Below are 20,520 nucleotides of genomic sequence, written 5' to 3'. Positions count from 1 at the left end.
AATAGAGGGATTTGTTCTAATAGTGTTTGTAAATAGGATATCACGTCTGCATCTTGTACAGCAAATAACCACTAGGAAGAGAGTATGCAATGTGTTAATTATTTAAACTGTCATACCAGTTTGATTTGAAACTGTCTCTTTATTATTTGTCTTAATAAAATTATGGAAAAAATAAATAAATACAAAAAAATAATATTTTTCTCCCTGCCACCTATTTTCTTGAAAAGCCAGCTCATTTGCCAAGGGATACTGTCACTCAGGCTTTTCCTCATCTCCCAGCCATATCATGTAACATTTTCCTGCACCCTCTGAGGACTCTTATATAAATGTATCACTGATTTTCGTTTCTTCCTTTTGGCTTAGCTGATTCATCATTCAGCCAATATCTGACACTGTTGCTCAGATTGGTCTTAAACTTTGGGATCCTCCTGCCTTAGCATCCTGGGTAGCTGGGATTGCAGACATGTGCCACCACATCTACCTTATTTCTAATGATATAGAATTGAAAATATTACTTTCCAGCACTCTGGGAGGCAAGAGAATTACTAGTTTGAGCCCACCCTAAGCAATGTATTGACTTAGATCCTGTCACAAAATAATAATAATAATAAAAGGTCTGGAAATGTAGCTCAGTGCAAAGCATTGGGTTCAATTTCCAGTGCTCCCAAAAAGGAAAAAAAAAAAAAAAAAAAAACCACACAGGAAAATACTAGAGTACATCATCCTTATTAATATTATTTAATAAACTTTTGTTTTATATATAAATGCCATGTATAAGTGACACATGTAAATGAAATATGCCTATGTTTGCAAGTTTATATTTGTGTATTTTTAATCATGTTGGTAAAAACTGTTGCTTATTATGTGTCACAGTCAAAAATTTTGGAAGCTCACACTTTACTGTGCTTCTCCTTTTCCTTCCTTCTCCTGTCTTTCTGTCTTTCTCAGTCTCCTTTCCCTACCCTCGTGGTCACTGCTACTACTGATGATAGAGTTAGGAAAGGAGGCTAAGTTCCAGCACAGTGTTTTACTTCTTTCTCCTTCCTTTTTGTTACTTACCACTTTCTTCTCCTTAATTTTGCACAGATGGATTGAGACTTGCATGTTAGACATAGTTATTTGCATCACTCACTTACTGTTCCTTCGTCAGGTAAATGATGGTGTACTTGATGGAAGGTACTAAGGTGAATTGATGCCCTCCTTCCCCTCATGGAGTTTCCCATTTGGCATGGGAGATGGTAGAGTTTGTTACCTTTGCTTGTTCTTTGTCCTTCCCATTGGCATCTACTCCTCTAACCTGCAGATCTTTGGGTTCTTGGGGTAACAAAGTTAGAAAAAGCCTAGCTATCAGAATTTTAGATATTATTCATTGAACAAACGTTTATTATGGCTCCCTAGCCATAGGTTATCTGCAAGAAAAGCATAAAAGGCAGAGGAAGTAGCTAGTGCAGTGGTCCTGTTGATGACCATGACTAGCAGGATCACATAGCAGAGAGAAGGCTGTTGTCAGTGAAGCAAGAGGAGAGTAGCTAGAAAAGAGGAAATGTCCACGAAGAAATGGGGGTCAGCTGTAGGTCCTTGTCAAGACTTGGTCTTTGCCATTTACTTTTGAGTAAAGTGGGGAGTTGCGGTTGATTTTGAGCAGACAAGAGACCTGATCAAATGCAGATATTTAAAAGGATCTCTCTGGCTGCTCTGTTGAACCTGTATTCTCAGGGGCAAAGGGGAAAGCATTTGAAGGCTGCTGCAGTCACCTAGCCAGATATTGGTGGCTATGGCTGGGATGGTGGCAGTAAAGGTGGTGGAGGGCGGTCACATGCTGAATCATGCAGGAAGTAGGACCACTGGGATCTGCTGATGGATTAGATTTGGGTCTGAGAAACAAAGTCAAAGATGACTCCAGGATTTTGGCTTGAGGAGCTGGGGAGATGGCTCAGTGGCATAAGCACCTGTCTCGCAAGCACAAGGTCCTGAGTTCAATCCCCAGTGTTGCATGCTGTTCTGGCCTCCAAACCCCAGGTGTGCTGTGCTGGCCCAAAAACAAGCACTGGGGTACACGCCATGCTTATAATCTCAGTACTGGGGAGGCTGAAACAGGAGGATCACTATGAGTCTAAGCTGGGTAGTGAGACCCTATACCAAATTAATTAATTAATTAAAAGATTTTGACTTGAGAGACAACAGAGGGCTTACTGGGAAGTGAGGTAAAGAAAACTATAGACAGAGCAATTACAGTTTGCAGCATTATGTTTGACATCCAGGGAGACATTCTGTAGGCAGCTGGGCTTGTGAGTTTGGGCATTAGAGATAAACAGGTGTGGATTATCAGCAGATAGATGGTGTAAGAGGCCATGGGCTGGATGACACTATCCAGGGAGTTAACAGAAGAGGAAGGACCATTGTCCATTGTAACACTGAAAGATTAGGAAGAAGAGGAAAAACTGAATAGGCAAGTAAGATGGAAAGAAATGTCATAGAAGCCATTTGAAGATGGTGTTTCAAGGAGGAAGGGGAGTAATCAATTGTGTCAAATGTTACTAATAGTTCCTAGAAGACAGGGATTTGGCAGTGGATTTAGTAGTCCCTAGATCTCATTCATATCACTTAACAACCTTTTCTTTTTGTTAGTTTTATTTTGTTTTTGGTGTTTTTTGAGAGTTTCACTATGCAGTTCAGGCTGGCCTTGAATTCACTTGTAGCCCAGGCTGGCCTTGAATATACAGCAGTCTTCCTGCTTCAGCCTTTTGAGTGCTGGAATTACAAGCATGCACTACCATGTGTAACTACCATACTTTACTTATTACTGGGACTCGAACTCAGGACCTTATGCTTGCCAGGCAAGCACTAGTGCTATTCAGCTATATATCCCCAGCATCCAGCTACAACATTTTAAATAAAAAAAAAAAAATTAAAGTATTTATAATTATGGATGTTTAGTGCTTCCTTGATAGAAAAAAACTTGTGGAGGATAGGGGCAATGTCTTCTTTGTTTATTTTATTATTGTCATTGTTGATATTCAATATTTGACAAATGAGTAAGGGAATGGGAGAATGAATGAATGAGTGTGCTGTAGGATTATCTTCTAACTTTTAAATAAGTATGCTGAGCAAAGCTTCAGAAGATTGTCAAGGGATACCAGCTTACTGTGCAGGTCTTTGCTTTCATTTGAGAAGTTCATTTTGAAGGGTTTGCTAGTTATCTTGGCCCCAGTGGTCTCACTTAGTCCTAGACTTGACAAAGTCAGTTGAATTTACAGTCATATTCGTTGTGCTGCCCAGTATGAATTACATACAGGGTACCTTTGAAACATAGCAAGAGGGCCAGGTAGCTCAGGCTGAGGGTTAGGAAAGGAGATTTTCAGAAGGAGACATGCAATTGAAATAAGATCTCAGGGAAGTTTTGGGACTAGCAAGAAGAAAATCTGGGATATTCCTTGGCAGAGGGAACAATGTATGAAAGGCTGAGGTATGGGAGCTCCTATGTTTATACGTGTGAGAACTCCCTAGAGTTTAATGAGGTTTATGTATGATAGGATGGGGGCTGTTGTTTCCCATTGAAGTTAAACAATTCTAGTAGTTCAGGTTTCCCAGAATGTTGGATGGAGATGAGGGTGTAGGGGAGAAATGAATGAGCTATACTTCAGGTGTGTCTTTCTGTCTTTCTTTCCCTCCTACCCTCCCTCCCTCCTCTCTTTCTTTGCATTAATGACTATTGAACTCAGGGCTTTTGCATTGAGCTACATCTGCTGTTTTTTTAAGATAGAATCTTGCTAAGTTGCCTGGGCAGGGCTCAAATTTGTGATCCCTCTGCTTCACTCTGCTAGAGTGGTGGGATTCTGGCCATGTGCCATTGTCCTCAGGTCTTGTTTTCTAACTTTAGCAGTTTGATTTTCTTCTGGGATGCTGGGATGGAATACTGGGCCTTGCTTATGCTAGGCAGACATTCTACTGCTGAGCTACATCAGATTAGGAGCTTGAATTTGAATGTATATCTAGGAGAGAGTCCCTTACAGAATTTTAAAAGCTAAAAAATAAAATCAAAAAGGAAAAAATAGGACCAATAAAATGATATGGTTGTTGATGAGGTTTAGGATATTTAATCTGGCAATGACTGTTAGATGACCTGTAAGATTAAGGAGAGGAGACAGAGACGCTAGCTAGACTATTGCATTATTCATGAAGGTGATAATGAAAATGGAGTTGAGGGCATATCCAAGCTCTGGGCTGTTGGTGAGGTTTCTGTTTTTGATAACATGCATTCCCTCATCCTGGACTGTATAGCAGACTCTAGGTCAGCTGGAGCCAGGACTGATCTCCCACTATGAGTGCCTTTCAAGAAACAGGTGTTTTATTGAACTTAACAGAATGGATGCCTTGTCACATAAGCTGTCTACAGTCAGCACAGCATTCTGGTTGGCTGCTTCTCTCTTGGATCTGTGTAACTTCTCAGTATCTGTGACGTTGCCTCTCCTGGTGTTAGCACTTTCACTACCAAATTCACACATTCAGAGGCATGAGAGGGCAGGGCAACCTGCTGATGTTTTACAATATCAGGATTTCATGCCCCCACCTGCGTGTTTTCTTTTTGTAAGACATTTCACAGTTCTGCTGTAGTTCAGGCGAGGGTGGAAATGTTGACTGTTACTCAGCATGCTGGCTGCCCCTTTCTGTCCTCTTCAGTGGCCTGGACATGGGTGGTAGAAGCAGGAAAGATCACTTCAGTGTGGATTTTATGTGGGCTGAGGAGTAGAATCTAGGAAGGGCAGCTACTGATTTGGTAATGGCAGCAGAGAAAAAGATCATAAGAGTATCACAGTTCACTTCCATCTTGTGTCACCTGGGCCACATTACAAATGAATGTGAAAACACACACACACACACACACACACACACACACACACACACAATGAATGTGAGAACTCAAGAGGCAAGCTAGCAGCTGACCTCCTATCTGGTGCTACAAATCAAAACAAAATTCCCTGATTTTCAAGGGACTTGTTTGCTGTTCAGGTTAATCAGCAGTTTACACCTTATTTCACTGCTGTGAGATGCCTGTGTTTTACATTTTTACAACTCACATTGATACAGGGAACCTCCAAATGGCACAGGGAGAAAAACTGATCTCTCAACCTAAAAGGTACCTGGGACAAGATCATGTGCTCTAAAATCGGAGAATGAATTTTAGGAACAAACAGAGGTTATGAGCAGAATATATTTATTGAGGGAAAGCAAGCTGCTGTCCCAAGAGAGGGACAGGAAGGGGCCCTGAGCAGGTGGTCCCCCAAGAAGCTGTCTCTTCCAGGGACTTTTATAGAGGAAAATCATGCGGTGAGGCAGGTCTAAGGTGGTGGAGAAGAGATGGGAACTTGCTTAGGTGGGCTTGAGGCGGGACAAAGCTGTGGTCAACCAATGAGATTCCAAGCACCATTGCTCAGGTAAACTTGATTAAATCCAGTACCAAATGGGGAAGTGCGTCACATAGCAAGCGCGCATGAATACAGGACTGAGTCTCTTCCTTTTGGATGTTGGGCTAGTGACTCATTTGGGCTCTTTCAAGGTGATTGATACTAATGTAGAATATCAATCCCTGATGCCCATCCCTAGGGAAGTATGTTGCTGTGTTTCCTCCTTTTATCTTGGTCTTGAGCTGTGACCCATATGGGAGTGTCTGTCTCTTCTGCGTTGCAAAGTTACCTTGTCTTCTATCTTGTCTCTTTGAGGGCTTGGGTTGTCTGACTGCTGTAATATTTCTATCTAATTCAGCTGCCTACAACATCTCATGGTACTGTGCACCTCATAGTTGGTGATGTAGTTTAACTGGCAGCTCTTGTTTCCTTGGTGGTACATTAAGTGATGATATGCTTTATAATCTGTACTGTTGCAGATTTCATGAGCACGTGCTCACTTCGGCAGCACATATACTAAAATTGGAATGATACAGAGAATATTAGCATGGCCCCTGTGCAAGGATGATATGCAAATTCATGAAGCGTTCCATATTTTTTAAAATAGAAAGGTATAACACAATTAAAAGGAAAGCGAGAACTTAAGGATTAGACAATGAAGAGAGGGCAAGGAGAAAAGCTAGGAAACATGACAGGGGCAAAGCTGTACATTTATATGCACAAGATAGTTAAGGCAATGATCCTGAGAATCTTTAGCAGGTTTTTGAAACTAGCAGTTAATTGGTAGGATTCTCACCCTGACTATGTATGCTGATACCTGTGAACTAAGCAACTGCACTGAAGATAGCAATATGTAATAGAAGTGTCCCGCTTGGAATGTCTCCTGTCATTCTGGTCTTCTAAATATGTACTGCTTGTCATGTTATACTAATTACTGCCATACTGTCTCTCAAGTAAAAAAATTTTTTAAGGGGTAATAAATGAAAACAAGAGACAAAAAAAAAAAAAAGATTTCATGAACACTTAGTAGGGGCTGGGAGCTAGTAAAGTCAGGCAAGACAGTGCTAATGTTTTAAGCATGAAGTGCACTCCGAATGTTTATAAAAAGTAAATATTTGGTTTTAAGATTCTTGTTGACTGAGTATGGCGGTGTACACCTGTCGTCTCAGCACTTGGGAAGCTGAGGCAGGAGTATTGCTGTGAACTTGAGGTCAGCCTGGGCTACATAGTGAGTTCAAGACCAGCCTGGATGACAGAGCAAGGCCCTGTCTCAAAAAAAAAAAAAAAAAAAAAAAAAGAGTTTTGAATAGCATTTGATCAGGACAGTTCAGACTCTTAGATGTCTTCCCAGTTATTCCTTAATAAGACTCAAATTTTAGGATCATTTTTGTGGTTCTTATGGTCCAAGCCTTTTGTGTTCCGTTTATTACAAATCTTGCTTATTTTCTTTCCCAGAAATCCTCAGTGAATTTCATTTGGTTGGTCATGTCGTTAAGCTGCTTTTACTGTTATCAGTTTCACTAATCTCTTAGATTAGCCTACTGGCGTTGCAAAATCTTGAGGTTTTGAGCACATCTCTGTGGCCCACCTCTTAATTTTGAACATCTATTTGTGCATTGTGTTTTACCTAGAAAGAATCTTAAAGTGATAGTAAGTTGTCTGAGGAACCATTTTTTGTTCTTTTTTTTTTTTAATTGTATTTATTTGTGTGTGTGTGTGTGTGTGTGTGTGTGTGTGGCCAGCTCAGCCCACCAGGGGGCAAAGATGGCTGGCATGTGGTGCTGGGGGATTGAACCGTGGTCCCTGTGTTTTGCTAAGCTTGTTCTAAATAGGTGCTTTAGACCACTGAGCCATCTCACCAGCCCCCATTTTTTGTTCTTATGTTCTACAGAAACACACACACACACAGCATATATGTGTCTTACTCCTCCCTCCCTCCCTCCCTCCTCTCTTTCCTCCCTCCTTTCTCTCTTTTTTCCTTCCCTCACTCCTTCCTGTGGGGGCACTGAACCCAGGGGTGCAAACATACTAGGAGAATGCTGTATCACCAAGTTACATCTTAGCCCTTTGGAAAAATTTTATTCTGAGACAGTATCTCACTGAGTTGCCAAAACTGACCTCAAACCTGCAGTCCTCCAGCCTAAAGCCTTCCAGGTAGCAGTGATTACAGGCATCTACCACTGTGTGCTGTATGACACTGTATTCATTAGACTTCTGATTTAGAATTAAAGATCACCATGACATTCACATAGTTTATATTTAGACTTGAAGTACATACATGTGCATAGAGTTTCAAAGTAGACTCTTGGAACATTTACAGAAAAAGTTATGTAGTGAACGGCAGTAAGGCAGTTCCTTAACTCCAAGAACTTTGGTAAACAAAGTGTGACCTATTATCACATGATACATGAGATCTTGAAGCTGTCAAACTGCTGGGTATCTAAATTCAGCACCCCTGATCTTGGACATTCACGAAACTTTCTGTGCCTGAGTGCTTCTGTCTGCAGAATAGAAATAACAGCACCTACTTCATGGTCTGTAAGGATTAATTTGGGTAGTGCCTGTAGAGTGGGTGACAGCATGCCCTGCAGAAAGGACACATAATGGATGTTAGCTCCCTTTTTTTTTTTTTTTAATTAATAAGGTGTCATTTCAAGAGTGATTCTTTCATGGATTATTGGTTAAGTAAGAAAATGAATTCTTAGTAAGAAATTTTAATTCTGTGATAGAAAAGTATCTTTTGACTCAGTGCTTCTAGGAAATTCCTGTAGTTAATTGAACATTTTCTTGAAATAGGGGTGTGAATTCCATGAAGGTAGGGGCTCTCTGTTTTGTCTACTGCTTTGCCTCTAATATCCTGAGTAGTGCTTGACTCACAATAGATGCTCAATAATTTTATTGGATGAAAAAGGAACAAAGGCTCTTGAAAGCTAGAAATATTTTATTTTATAGAATAAAGTATGTAAGTTTTTCTACTCTATAATAATTCTAAATGATGTGTTAACAATGAAATCAAGAGTAGTTTTATTGAAATTACTAGAAACCTAAAGTGTATTAAAATGAAAGGATTTTGAGGGCTTTATTTATAAACTGAGATACTAGTTTGACAGTATATAATTAATGTACCAATGATCATGCAATTTCAAGTTATTTCATGTGAGAAGCAGAATTTAGAATGCTTCTGTACTTTGCCAGCGGCATGTGCCTACTTGCAAGGCTGAGGCAAAAAGAGTGCGTGAGCTCAGAAAGTATGGAGCCAACCTGGGCAACACTGCAAGATCCCACTTCAAGGAAGAAAAGAAAAAGCACTTAAAATAATGAAAGTTGTTTACAGATATTTGCATTTGTTATCTCTTGATCAGCAGGTTATAATTAATTAAATTTTTTTTCCTTTTGGACTGAGAGTTCAATTCCTGGCACAAAAACTAAATAAATCATTATTTTATTCCTTATTGTCTAACTCTTTCTAAAAACCAGTAATATCTGAATTTAAAAATGCCCACTCCGTCCTTATTTATCACGTGATTATGGTGCCTTGCTCATTCTTTTAGACACTGGTGATTCTGCTGAACCAGAAGAATGGTCTGTCTTTTCTAATACAGGGGGAGAAGGTATAATAGTTAGGAAAGGAAGCCCTACATTTACAGACAGGAAACTGAAGGCTGAAGATGTTAAATTTGCTGGCTAGAAGCCATTGTACAGCTGATACAGAAATGCCACCCACTTGCTTTTTAGGCCACTGCCTTTTTCATTATACCATTCTGGCTTTCTTGACTCTCAAGAACACCGTCTGTATTCTTGAACATTTTAAATCAGAGCGTTAGTTTTGCTGGGATTTCATGAAGGAATTCTGTTTCAGGCAGCACTGTATAGAGTAAAGGAATTTTGCCTGTAGAACATTTAGCAAATCCTGTGAGCTTTTTGGACTCTTTTTCCATCTGAGAAGTAAAGAGATTATCCTTGGAAATTTTGAGAGTAGGACTTGCTCATTACTGTGTCGTCTTACTTGATTTGGAGTTATGTGTGTGCGTGTGTGTTTTCTCTACAGCGATACATACTGCTGCTATGGACATGCTGGGAGGATCAGGTATTGAAAGCCAATGTCGAAAAGTGGAGATAATTGCTGATGCTGCATATTCCATTTTTAAAAAGCCTAAAAGCTTTACTGGCAACTTTGTTATTGATGAAAATATCTTAAAAGAAGAAGGAATAAAAAATTTTGATGTCTATGCAATTAAACCAGGTAATGTACAACATTTGAATGTAGTGATGTGTTTTCTTATATTTTCTGCATTGAACACAACTGTGTGTATATGATTATGAAAAGAATATGTTCTTTAAAAGCTCTTCCCATTGAAGGGAAAACCCCATGCCATGTGGGGTTTTTTGTTTGTTTTTGAGACAAAATCTTGCTATAGAGTTTAGACTGGCTTTTTCTTTTCTTTTCCTTTTTTTTTTTTTTTTTTTTTTTGAGACAGGATCCCACTGTGCAGTTCAGACTGGCCTTGGACTCACTATGTAACCTAGACTGGCCTTGAACTTGTGGCAATCCTTCAAGCTCAGCTTCCCTTGTGCTGGGAGGGGTACAGGGATGTGTGCCATCATGCCTGGCTGGCTCCACACGAGCACTATGTGTGAGAGAAAGAACAAATAAAAGTTGAGTTGAGGCTTTTTGAGGTGGTACACAAAGGCAGATTATCACTTATTTGCCATTTCCAAATTCTGAAACCAAAAATGAAAATTAGTTTTTAAAATTGGTCCTTTAAAAATCAAAATAATGATTTTATTTAAAAATGTACCTATATCTCTCTATTTCTGTCTCTATATCTGTGTCATCTACCTGTGTGGCATTGAGCTTCAATTTCCTTATTGTAAAATTAAGAGAATGTTCATTTCTGCATAGGATTTCTGTTAGAAGTGTATGTCACAACATACATAATGTGTTTGGAAAGAACTCAAGCACGTAGCACACACACAATATTCATCAGTTAACATTTTAAGTGGAAAAAAAATTTTAGAAAACATTTTAAGTGGAAAACTAGGTCCAGAGAGATTAAGACTTTTCTAAGAGCAGATGGCTAATAAATTACAGAACCTAAACCAGACCTGGTTCTTCCAGGCCTTAGTGCCATGTAATGATCACTTTTGGTTTTGAAGCCATAGTATCTTTATATAGAAAATTTAAAATTTTGTGTACTTAACAATTGTATCTTAGGGCCGGCCAAACAGCTAGCATATTAAAGCACCTGCAAGCAGGTGCAGGTGCTGGGGGGTTCGATCCCTGGGCCTGCTATGCCAGTCCCTCCCCAGAGGCACACTGAAGACAGTAATTGAGACTGGGCATGGTGGCACATACCCGTAATCCCAGCTCTTGGGAGGCTGTAAACAGACAGATCACTAGTGAGACCCTGAACACCCTGTAGACCCTTCCCTAAAATACAAAACAAACAAGCAATAAATTGTATTTTAGTATTGAAAACTTAACATGATCAAGTACTGAAATACAAGGATATCAATTGATAAAAAATATCAACTTATTGCTGCCCCCCAGAAGTTTGTTTAATCTTTAGAGAGAGATGGTTAGTATCTGATTTTACTACAATTTTGGAGACGTTTTGGCCTTTAGATCTCCTGGCATACATATGTCTTGCAGGTATCTATGTCATGTTAAGATAATTAACTAGCTGGTTATGGCAGTGTATGCCTGTAATCCCTGCACTTGAGTCTGAAGTAGAAAGATTATAAATTTGAGGTCAGCCTAGGCAATTTAGCAAGACCTTGTCCAAAAAAAAAAAAAAAGCTGGGGATGTAGCTCAGTGGCGGAAGGGTTGCTTATCATGTGAAAGGTAGTTAATTTTTTAACCATAGCTGTTGGCTGAAATTAGGACCTAATGGAAGATGATAACTTGGTTTTCATGACAGAGAAAAATAGAAAAGACTCAAATACATTGTTGTGTAGAAGCAAGTCCTTCCTAATGAGGACCTCTGCTTGTGGAGCCTTGGTAAGAAATGAGTTCCTGAGCACTTGGAGGGTGGAAAGGTTGTAAGAATAAGGAGGGCAAAGGCTGGAGTGGAGCTGAAGACTTTACATAAAGGGTGATTCCCTGCCTCCTACTGGAATTGAATGCAGGACCTTCACACTGGACTGTGTTCCCAGTTCTTTTTCTGTTTTTTATTTTGAGACAGTGCCTGTCTTAGTCACTGAGTTGCCTAGGCTGGGCTCTTTCCACAGACTGCAGAGTGCTGGGATTATAGGTGTGTGTCAGCACGCCTGTTTATAACAGATGATTTTTTTTTTTTTTTTAAACGGAACCAGGGATTGAACTCAGGCCCTTGCGCTTGCCAGGGAAGCACTTATTCCACTGAGCCATCTCCCCGGCCCTATAACATGATTTTTAAAAATTTTTAAAATGAAGGTGAAGTTTGTCATAGAAGAAGAGGAAAACTGAGTTACAGAAAGATTAATAAAGATCAAGTAGCTTGACAGTTCTTTTGGGGGCTTTTCTATTGCTCCAAGATAATCTTGTAAACATACATAATGTTTATTTAACAGATATTAAAATCATAATGCATCATTATCTTTATGTTAACCTGATTATTTTGGGGTCAATTTTTCAGGCCATCCTCTGTTACCAGATTTTTTCTTAGACGAACATCCAGATGCAGTTATGAAGAAGACGGGATCACAGGGTAAGATCTAAACTGTATTTTATGAAGGAAAATACAGGTTGTAACTTGTTTCTTCCAAAACATGGAATTGATCACATGACAGTCAGATTTCTGCTTCTGCTTCTGAACCACTTTGTAATTTAACTAAACAAGTTATACAAGTTCTCAAAGAATTCTAGCCAAAAAAGAAAAGAATTGTGTACCAGTAAGATACTCTTGATGTGCTCATGCAACCTGGACTGGCCTTGAATTTTCCGCCCTTCTGCCTCAGCCTCACAAGTGCTGAAATTACTGGTGTACACCACAATATTCAACTCATGTTTGGTTTTTTAAAAATAGTTGTCTGCTGAAGTTTTATTTTTCTTTACACACTGTCTTTACTATGTCATTTCGTTTTGAGGAAAAGTACATCACATCAAAATACACCTCATAGTTTTCACTGTGCTGTGTAAGTATAGAAGAAATTAACTTCAAGGAGACTTTTACTTTCTTTTGTTTCTGTAACTCAAAAACAATGGCCCCTTGAATTGGTCTGGAGTATCCCTTTCAGCCCTTTGGTTCTGGCACTATGCCAGTGACTTCCTGAAAGGTGTTTAAAGAAACCAATACCTGTGGAAAGAGTTGCTCTCAGGGCTAACAAGAATGCCTCTCTTTCTTCTGGGTCCTTACCTTGTTTTTGATCTTAGAGATTCCATGAACCTCATACATGATCATAGATTATTTTTTTTAAAAGAAGGCTGAGAATTTGTGAACATATTCCCCTATATCTTTAGCAAATCTATAGGACCTCACCCTAAGGCACTTTAGTGCCATAGCTTATTTCCTCTTTAGTTATATCTTTTCTGTGTTTTATCTTTTGTTTGTTCAAATTGTTGTTGTAATCTAAAAAAGTTACTTTCATAATAAAAAGAGTGGGGCCAGGGAGATGGCTCAGTGGAATAAACGCTTCCAGGGTCTATAGGATCTATAGGCCTGAGTTCAATCCCCAGTTCTGCCAAAAATAAATAAATAAATAAATAAATAAATAAATAAATAAAGCGAGCAACTTTTTTGTATTATAGGAGTTCACAAAATTTTGAAAACTATAACAAGAAACTAGTAACTCTCAATCTTACCACTCAGAGATACCCCTTTTAAAAATTAGATCTTTGGGTCAGGGAGATAGCTTAGTGGCCTAAATGCCTGCCTGGCAAGTGTAAGGTCTTGAGTTTAATCCCTGGTTCTGGGATGGGAGGTGAGGGGAGAAAATTAGATCTTTGACTTAGCTCCCATTTGGATATATCAGAGTATGAAAACCAGAAAAAAAAACCAAATAAGCTTGCCAGCCCCTTTTCAAAAGGCCTCTTTGAGAAAGGCAGAAGTAAGTTACCTAGAATCTTATAATGTCTTTAAAGGTATGATCTTCAAGGTAGGTAAGTCTCAAATCATGATTTTTTGTTTACTGGCCTAAGATAAAGTCTTATCTTTTAGAGAAAGACATACATGAACTGATCTCGTGTGTGTGTGTGTGTGTGTGTGTGTGTATTTGTTACAGAATCTCTCTATGTAGCTCAGAGTGGTAGTGATCCTCCTGTTTTAGCCTCCTCAGAGCTGAGATTACAGGTATGTGCCACCATGCCTGGACTCCGGTCACAGGTTCTGCATGCCAGGGGACAGGGCCAGCATGGCATGCAGTACCAGGGATTGAATCCAGGTCCTTGTGCTTGCCAGGCAGGTGCTTAGACCACTGAGCTATCTCCCTGCCCCTCCATCATTTAAATTCCAAGATTTAGCATGGGGAGATAACTCAGTAGCATAAGCACTTGCCTGGCAAGAGCAAGGTCCTGAGCTCAATCCCCAGTACTGCTAAATAAATAAATATATAAATAAATTCCAAGATTTAAATAAGGACCGCTTAGATTGTGTCTTTATTCTGTTTATTCAACAAATACTTATTGGGCAACACTCTCTGTCAAGTACTGTGCTGATTACATCTCATATGCTGTGTTCTTAATACTTGAGATCTGACAAGACAGGTATTTTCCTTCTTGTCAGTCGTCATTACACAGCTGGCAGGTAGCAGAGCCAAGATTTAAACTTGTTTCTCTGATTCCAAAGCCTGTGCCTTAGCCAGTATGCTTAGAGAGATTGTTTAGCATCTGAAAAAAAAAAAAAAAAAAAAAAAAAAAAAATATATATATATATTTTTTTTTTTTTTTTTTTTTAATGTATTTAGGACAGGGTCTACAGGGTCTATAGGATCTTACTACGTAGATCAGACTCAGTGATTCTCCTGTTTTCAGCTTCCCAAGTGCTGGGATTGCAGGCATGTGCCACCATGCTCAGTCTCAGTTGCTGTCTCAGCGTTCCCCAGGGGCAGGGTGGGCACAGCATACCTGGGATTGAACCTGGCCGCTACGCTCTTCCTAAGCAGGTGCTTTAGTCCACTGAGCTATCTGGCCAGCCCAACATCCCAATACTTAAAGGCCCTTTCAACTAGCATATTAGTTTGTCTAGGAATCCCACTTCCTAATTTCTGATGAGGAGGTACCATCTCACGGATGGAGCATGCAGTCGCTGTGATCGGCACGTTCTTTCCTGTTGGGCGTAATTACACAGACAGCACAATCATAATCATGAGTTGTTTTATGACTGAAGAACCAGAGCCAGCGGATTTGAATAAGTACAACATGAGGTAACTATTTCCTGGTGCCAGGCTTTGATAGAAATGATTTTGCCCGTAGTCATCGCCACACGAAGTGTGCTCTTATCTATAACCTTTGAGGTCAGAACCCTCAAATTTTTTTCCCTGACTTTCCCAACAAAAAGCCAGAGAAAGCATTTACTTTTTTTTTTTTTTTTTGGTCTTTTGGTGACAGGGTCTTGCTATACAGTTCAGACTAGCCTTGAGCTCACCTTGCAGCCCACGCTGGTCTCAAACTGGAAGTGATCCTCCTGTCTCAGCTTCCCGAGTGCTGGGATTACAGACGTGTGCCACCCATCATGTCTGACAACTTCTTTTTTGTTTTCAAGTATAAAAATATGGAATGCTTCACAAGTATGCATGTCATCCTTGTTCAGGGGCTGTGCTAATCTTCTCCACATCATTCCAATTTTAGTGTATGTACTGTCAAAGGAAGCATAGCAAATAGCATTTTTGTTCTATTTTTTGTGGTTCCAGTAATATCAGTAGTAATCTTTAGGGGCCAGTGAGATAGCTCAGTGGACTTAGTACCTGCTTTGGCAAGTGCAGGGACCAGGGCTCAATCCCCAGTCCCGCAAGCCACGCCGGCCCTGCCCTGGAGCACGCTGAGCCTTGACTGAGTCTGGAAGTGGTGGTGCATAACTGTAATCCCAGTGCTGGGGAGGCTGAAAACAGGAGGATCACTCAAGTGACTCTGTCATGTGGTGGAGGGGGGATCAAACCCCAGTCCCTGCACTTGCCTAAGGAGGCACTTAGTCCACTGAGCTATCTTGCTGGCCCCACATTTTCTTAATCCACTCATCTGTTGCTGGACATATAGGCTACTTCCAAGACTTAGCTCATAAGAATTGTGCTGCTGTCAACATGGGTGCATACATATCACTGTAATATGGTGTGCGTGACTCTTTCAGGAAGGTACTTGGAAGGAGAATAATATAATATTGTCATTTACTTTGTTAATTGCCCCATCTCCACCCCCTGCTGAAACACAAAGCAAAGCCTTCCCTGCCCCTTTCTCCCCTCTCCCCTCCCCTGCCCGTCTTTTCTCCTCCCTTCCCCTCCCCTTCCTTACCTTACTTGCTGTCTTACCTTCTTGCATTCCTTTCTTTGTTGTAGTTTAGTGGTCTCTGTTCCATCTGTCCTGAATTCTCCTCAGAAATATGTTTTTTTCACCTGGCTGCCCTTCACTTTCCCCTGAAGTTAGTACCACTTCTCATTAGACCATGTTTGTTTGTTTGTTTTCTTTATCCTGGGAAACTTTGTCTAGTTTATCCCAAATAGGGAACAATCTGACAAGATTTTTCTACACTTTACTGTGTTCCATAGTCTGTTCCATATTGTTTAATTTTTGCTATTGTGCCTTTGTTTCTCAACTCACCTACTTTCTATTTTACTTTATCCTGTTATCTCCTCATCTTGTCTTAGCCAGCTGTGTGACTTTCTGCATCTGCTTCATATAGTGTTTTCTTAAGACTAATTTTTAGAGCAGCTTTAGTTTGACGATAAAAGTGAGAGGAAGGCACCCAAAGAACCCCATGTAGTCTGTGCCGCACGCATGCACAGCGTCCATCAGCGTCTTCCACCAGAGGAGTTACTTGTTATAGTTACAGAAGCCACACAGTATAATCATCTAAATCATTTAGCTTTTATGTGGAGGAGATCTTGTGGTGTTCACAGTAAATTATTTTTAGAAATAGACTTTTCCTCCATGATCCTTATTCTTTATTACTTTTTCCCATCAGGTTATGTTTCCTCCCTGTTAATCCCTGCTTCTATGAGGAGATCTCTCTAGAGCTAGTGTGGTGAAATGCCAGGAATGTTAAGGGTGCTTCAGGCCCTGCTCCATGTCCATCTGTTGGAAATGCTCTCTCTAAACCTGTTAGACATGTAGCCAGGACCAGTCCATGGGGCTCACTGACATGGGACCTCCTTTCTCTCCTCTGCCAAGAGGCCTCTCTCCAGCATCCCTGCTGCCAAGGCTCCTTCTCCTCCTGTCCTGTGTCAGCTGTGCTCTCAGACATGTGCTTTCTAGAAGGCGCCCACCTGGGGCTCCCACCTTTCCCAGATGTCTGACCCAGTGCTATACTTTCAGGAATCATTTCTTTTTTTTTTTGTCTTTTATTTTATTTTCCTATTTTCATGGCTTTATTATGATTTTTTTTATAGATTGCACATTGTAAATAATTTACAAACTTAAATGAATATAACAGTAAAAATTGTCCAAAATAAAAATGAAGAATTTACAGATCAGTCATGTAATAGTTCACTCTGTGTCAAAATCAAGAAACTTATATTCGTATAATTAGAATTCTCAAAGTAGAAAGAGGTAGGCAATAAATATTTAATGATTATAAATTTCTGAATTTAGTTGAACTTATAACACTGCATTTCCAAGAAAAATGAACCTTTTGCACAAGAAATTTGAATAAAATCATATCCAGATACACAAAAATGAAATTTTCCAAAACTTATTTTAAAGAAAAAAACCATTAAAGCATATACATAAAAAAAAATAGTTATGGAAGTACAAGATTAAATAGCATCTTATTCCACATTAGAAAGAAAGAAAGAAAAAAAAAAGACCAAGTATGTAAGAAACTAGACTAATTAAAGGACTGAAAGAAAGGGAAAAAAACCCAGATCTGTCCTCTTTGAATTTTATACTTAGTAAACATATCTTTGAATACCTCCAGACGTAGCATATTGGAAATAACAAAGAGCCTAATTCAGAAGGCAAGAGATGTTGCTGTATGCTCCTGGATGAAGAATAAAGAACTCTCAAAGTGATAGTTCTGCAGGACTATGTAAAATATATTAGATGAACCCATTTAAAAGGTCATTAAAGATTTCTGTGAAACAATATCAATTTTATGTCGGGTTATACACATTTTTTTTCATATGTGTGTTGTATAAAAGATAGGGAAGAAGTAATATAAAGGTAATATAAGGTCAATGGAAAATGGAAATACACTTTTTAAAGTTTCTATTACTAGGAGAAAATATCATACCATGTCTTTTTTTATTTATTTATTTATTTATTTGCAGAACCGGGGATTGAACTCAGGCCCTTGCACTTGCCAGGGAAGCATTTATTCCACTGAGCCATCTCCCTGGCCCTATACCATGTCTTTTAAGTAGATTGTAGATATATAGTATAAATCTTAAAACAAAAATTAAGATTAATATTCAGAAAATTAAAGTTAATTAAAAATTAAATGTTTCAAAACAATTGCACTAAGAAAGAGTTTTTCATTATCGTAAAGAATTACTAAGAATAAAACATAAGATACTTACTGGAATGACAAATAAATGACCAGCACTTCTAACAGTTTGGGGATAGGATACTGCACAAAGTTCTAGTGTGTCATGGACATGGACAGTGTCCATGATGCTTACTGGTGGGTAGCTGTCACTTGTAGGACTGAGCTACTGCTATTTCCTTGATATCCACCCTATAGACCCAGACAGAATCATGATCTATAGGATGCAGGAGGAGTCCATTTGTAGAGTATGCTGATGGAAATATCTAGCTGCTGTATACAAAAGAATAACTGAAAGACTTCTTTTTTTTTCTTTCTTTTTTTTTTTTTTTTTTTGGTGGAACCGGGAATTGAACTCAGGCTCTTGTGCTTGCCAGGCAAGTGCTTATTCTACTGAGCCATCTCCCCGGCCCCTGAAAGACTTCTTTTGTATACCTCTTATTCTTCTGTGTGTGTTTGCCCTATTTGGTAGGTCCTTTCCATTCTCATTCATGGAGTTGTGGTCATTTTGCTCCCTCTCTCTAGAACATCTTTTAGTAGTCTGTGTAGATTTGGCTTTGTCATGAAGTTCTTAAGTTGTTGTCATGGAAGTATTTCATTTCTCCATTATACTTGAAAGAGAGTTTTTCAGGGTGTATCAGTCTGGGTTGCAATTTGTTTTCTTGCAAGACTTGAAGTACTTTGCTCCATCCTCTTCTTGCCTTGATTGTTTGTGAAGAGAAATCTGCTGTTATCCTGATGGGTTTTCCTTTAAATGTGATCTGTTTCTTTTCTTTAGCAGCTCTTAGTATACTGTTCCTGTGCTGAATTTCTGGGATCCTGATTATTATATGTTTGGGTGTGCTTTTAATTGGGTTGATGTTATTTGGAGTTATATATGCTTCAGTTACCTGAATGTCAGATAGTTTCCCCATATTTGGGAAGTTTTCTGCTATTACTTCCATCCATATTCTTTCAATATCATTTATATGGACTCCTTCCTTCTCACTGATGCCTGTTATCTCACCTTGTTCATCTTTGCATCATCTTGTAGGTATTGAATTATTTTTTCCTGCATCCTAGTTGTTTTTAAGAGATCTTTTCTTACTTTTTCATTAACTGCAATGGTATCTTTAAGGTCTGAAAGTCTATTCTCACTTTCATTCAAATGGTTTGCCAGCTTGTGATTGAGGTTTTAAATTCCTGTATATCACTTTGGATCTGCTTCATGCATTCTATTTCTTTCCTATATTGCTTATTCAAGGATTCCATCATTTTTATATTCTGCTCTATTTTTTAATCAGTGTCTACTTTAGAAACTATTTCTTTCATTATAGTTATTTCTTACTTCAGAAATTATTTCTGATCTCATTTCCTCTATACCTTTCTGCAGTTGTTTCCTTACTTCCGACGCTATTACTTTAGAGATTTCAGGTGTGTGATTTCCAGTTTCTTCTATGCTAGTGTCTTCTGCATTTGTTCTGGATAGGCTCAGGGCCTGAGACTTCATTTTGTTCCTTCTCTTTGTCATTTTCTGCAGCACTGTCTTCTGACCTTTGGTGTAGAGCTTGGATAGAGTTATTACTTTAGCACCAGGTCCGGATCTACCAAGTTCAAACTCATACAAGTGGTGTGGCTTGGATCTGGTTGCTGTGCTCCACTTCTTGCTGTTGCAGCCTTTGTAGTTATACCCTCTGTGCCACTCTGGCAAGATGTTCTGTTCCTGAATCAGCTGGGTGGGTCTTGCCTCTAACCTCTTTGCAGGGAGTTCTGCTGCAGGTTCCATGCTAGGCCTGGGCTCTGGGTCGAATGAGGGTCTGGTGGGCCCATGTTGTCTCACTCACACGCTGGGCTTGGGCTCTGGGTCAAAGGAGGATCCGGCGGGCCCCGAGTCCTTTCACTCAACACGCTGGGCCTGGGTTCTGGATCAAATGAGGATCCAGTGGGCCTGGGTTGTCTCACTCACATGCCAGGCCTGGGCTCTGGGTCAAATGAGGATCCCGTGGGCCCCGGGCAGTCTCACTCACACACTGGGCCTGTGCTCTGGGTCAAATGAGGGATCATTTCTATAGTATGTTACCAGCTATGTGATCCCTCTCTTACTTGGAAGCTTCAAGCTTTTAACTTGGATATGAAATAAGAAAACAAAGATGAATGCTGAGTCTTTTTGAGAGTCAGCACTTGTAACACAGAGAGACAGTGCTTAATCCTCCAGTTGGTACAGCCCAGACGCTGATCCAGTGGTTTCTAAGTTCCTCTCTCCTTTGTTTAGGTGGGCAAAGCTATTTCTCCTCTTAGATCTTTCATGAGGCAAAACATAAGCAGGCCTGCATGTCTTGGGTTGAGTCTATGTATCTTAGCTGCTAAAACCCTGTCTTCCTAAGTTTGGGCAGTAGATTATATGTCAACTAGGTAATGTTTGATGTTTGTGTTCTTTTAAGTTTTTTTATTTTTTTATTTTTTTATTTTTTATTTTTTTTAAATTACAGTACTCTTTTTTTTCTCAAATTTTTATTTATTATTT

At 39.4% G+C, this 20,520-nt stretch overlaps 1 protein-coding gene and 2 non-coding genes across 4 annotated transcripts in view; 2 read left to right on the top strand and 1 right to left on the bottom strand.

The window, feature by feature from the left end:
• Hsdl2 (hydroxysteroid dehydrogenase like 2) overlaps positions 1 to 20,520 on the top strand; it is an 82,173-nt gene that overhangs the window by 27,123 nt on the left and 34,530 nt on the right. For both annotated transcript variants that reach the window (XM_004647259.2, XM_004647258.2), the window contains 2 exons: positions 9,454 to 9,648; positions 12,024 to 12,095. In XM_004647259.2, the coding sequence (XP_004647316.1) occupies positions 9,454 to 9,648; positions 12,024 to 12,095 (267 nt within the window). The remainder of the gene's footprint in view (positions 1 to 9,453; positions 9,649 to 12,023; positions 12,096 to 20,520) is intronic.
• On the top strand, positions 5,898 to 6,004 carry LOC111814353. Its single transcript, XR_002819360.1, has one exon. It is a non-coding gene; the product is annotated as a U6 spliceosomal RNA (small nuclear RNA).
• Positions 15,090 to 15,196, bottom strand: LOC111814354. Its single transcript, XR_002819361.1, has one exon. It is a non-coding gene; the product is annotated as a U6 spliceosomal RNA (small nuclear RNA).

The sequence above is a fragment of the Octodon degus genome, unplaced genomic scaffold (genome assembly GCF_000260255.1).
Source record: "Octodon degus isolate 3935 unplaced genomic scaffold, OctDeg1.0 scaffold00297, whole genome shotgun sequence".
NCBI classification, from domain to species: Eukaryota; Metazoa; Chordata; class Mammalia; order Rodentia; family Octodontidae; genus Octodon; species Octodon degus.
This window is presented reverse-complemented; position numbering and strand designations above follow the sequence as displayed.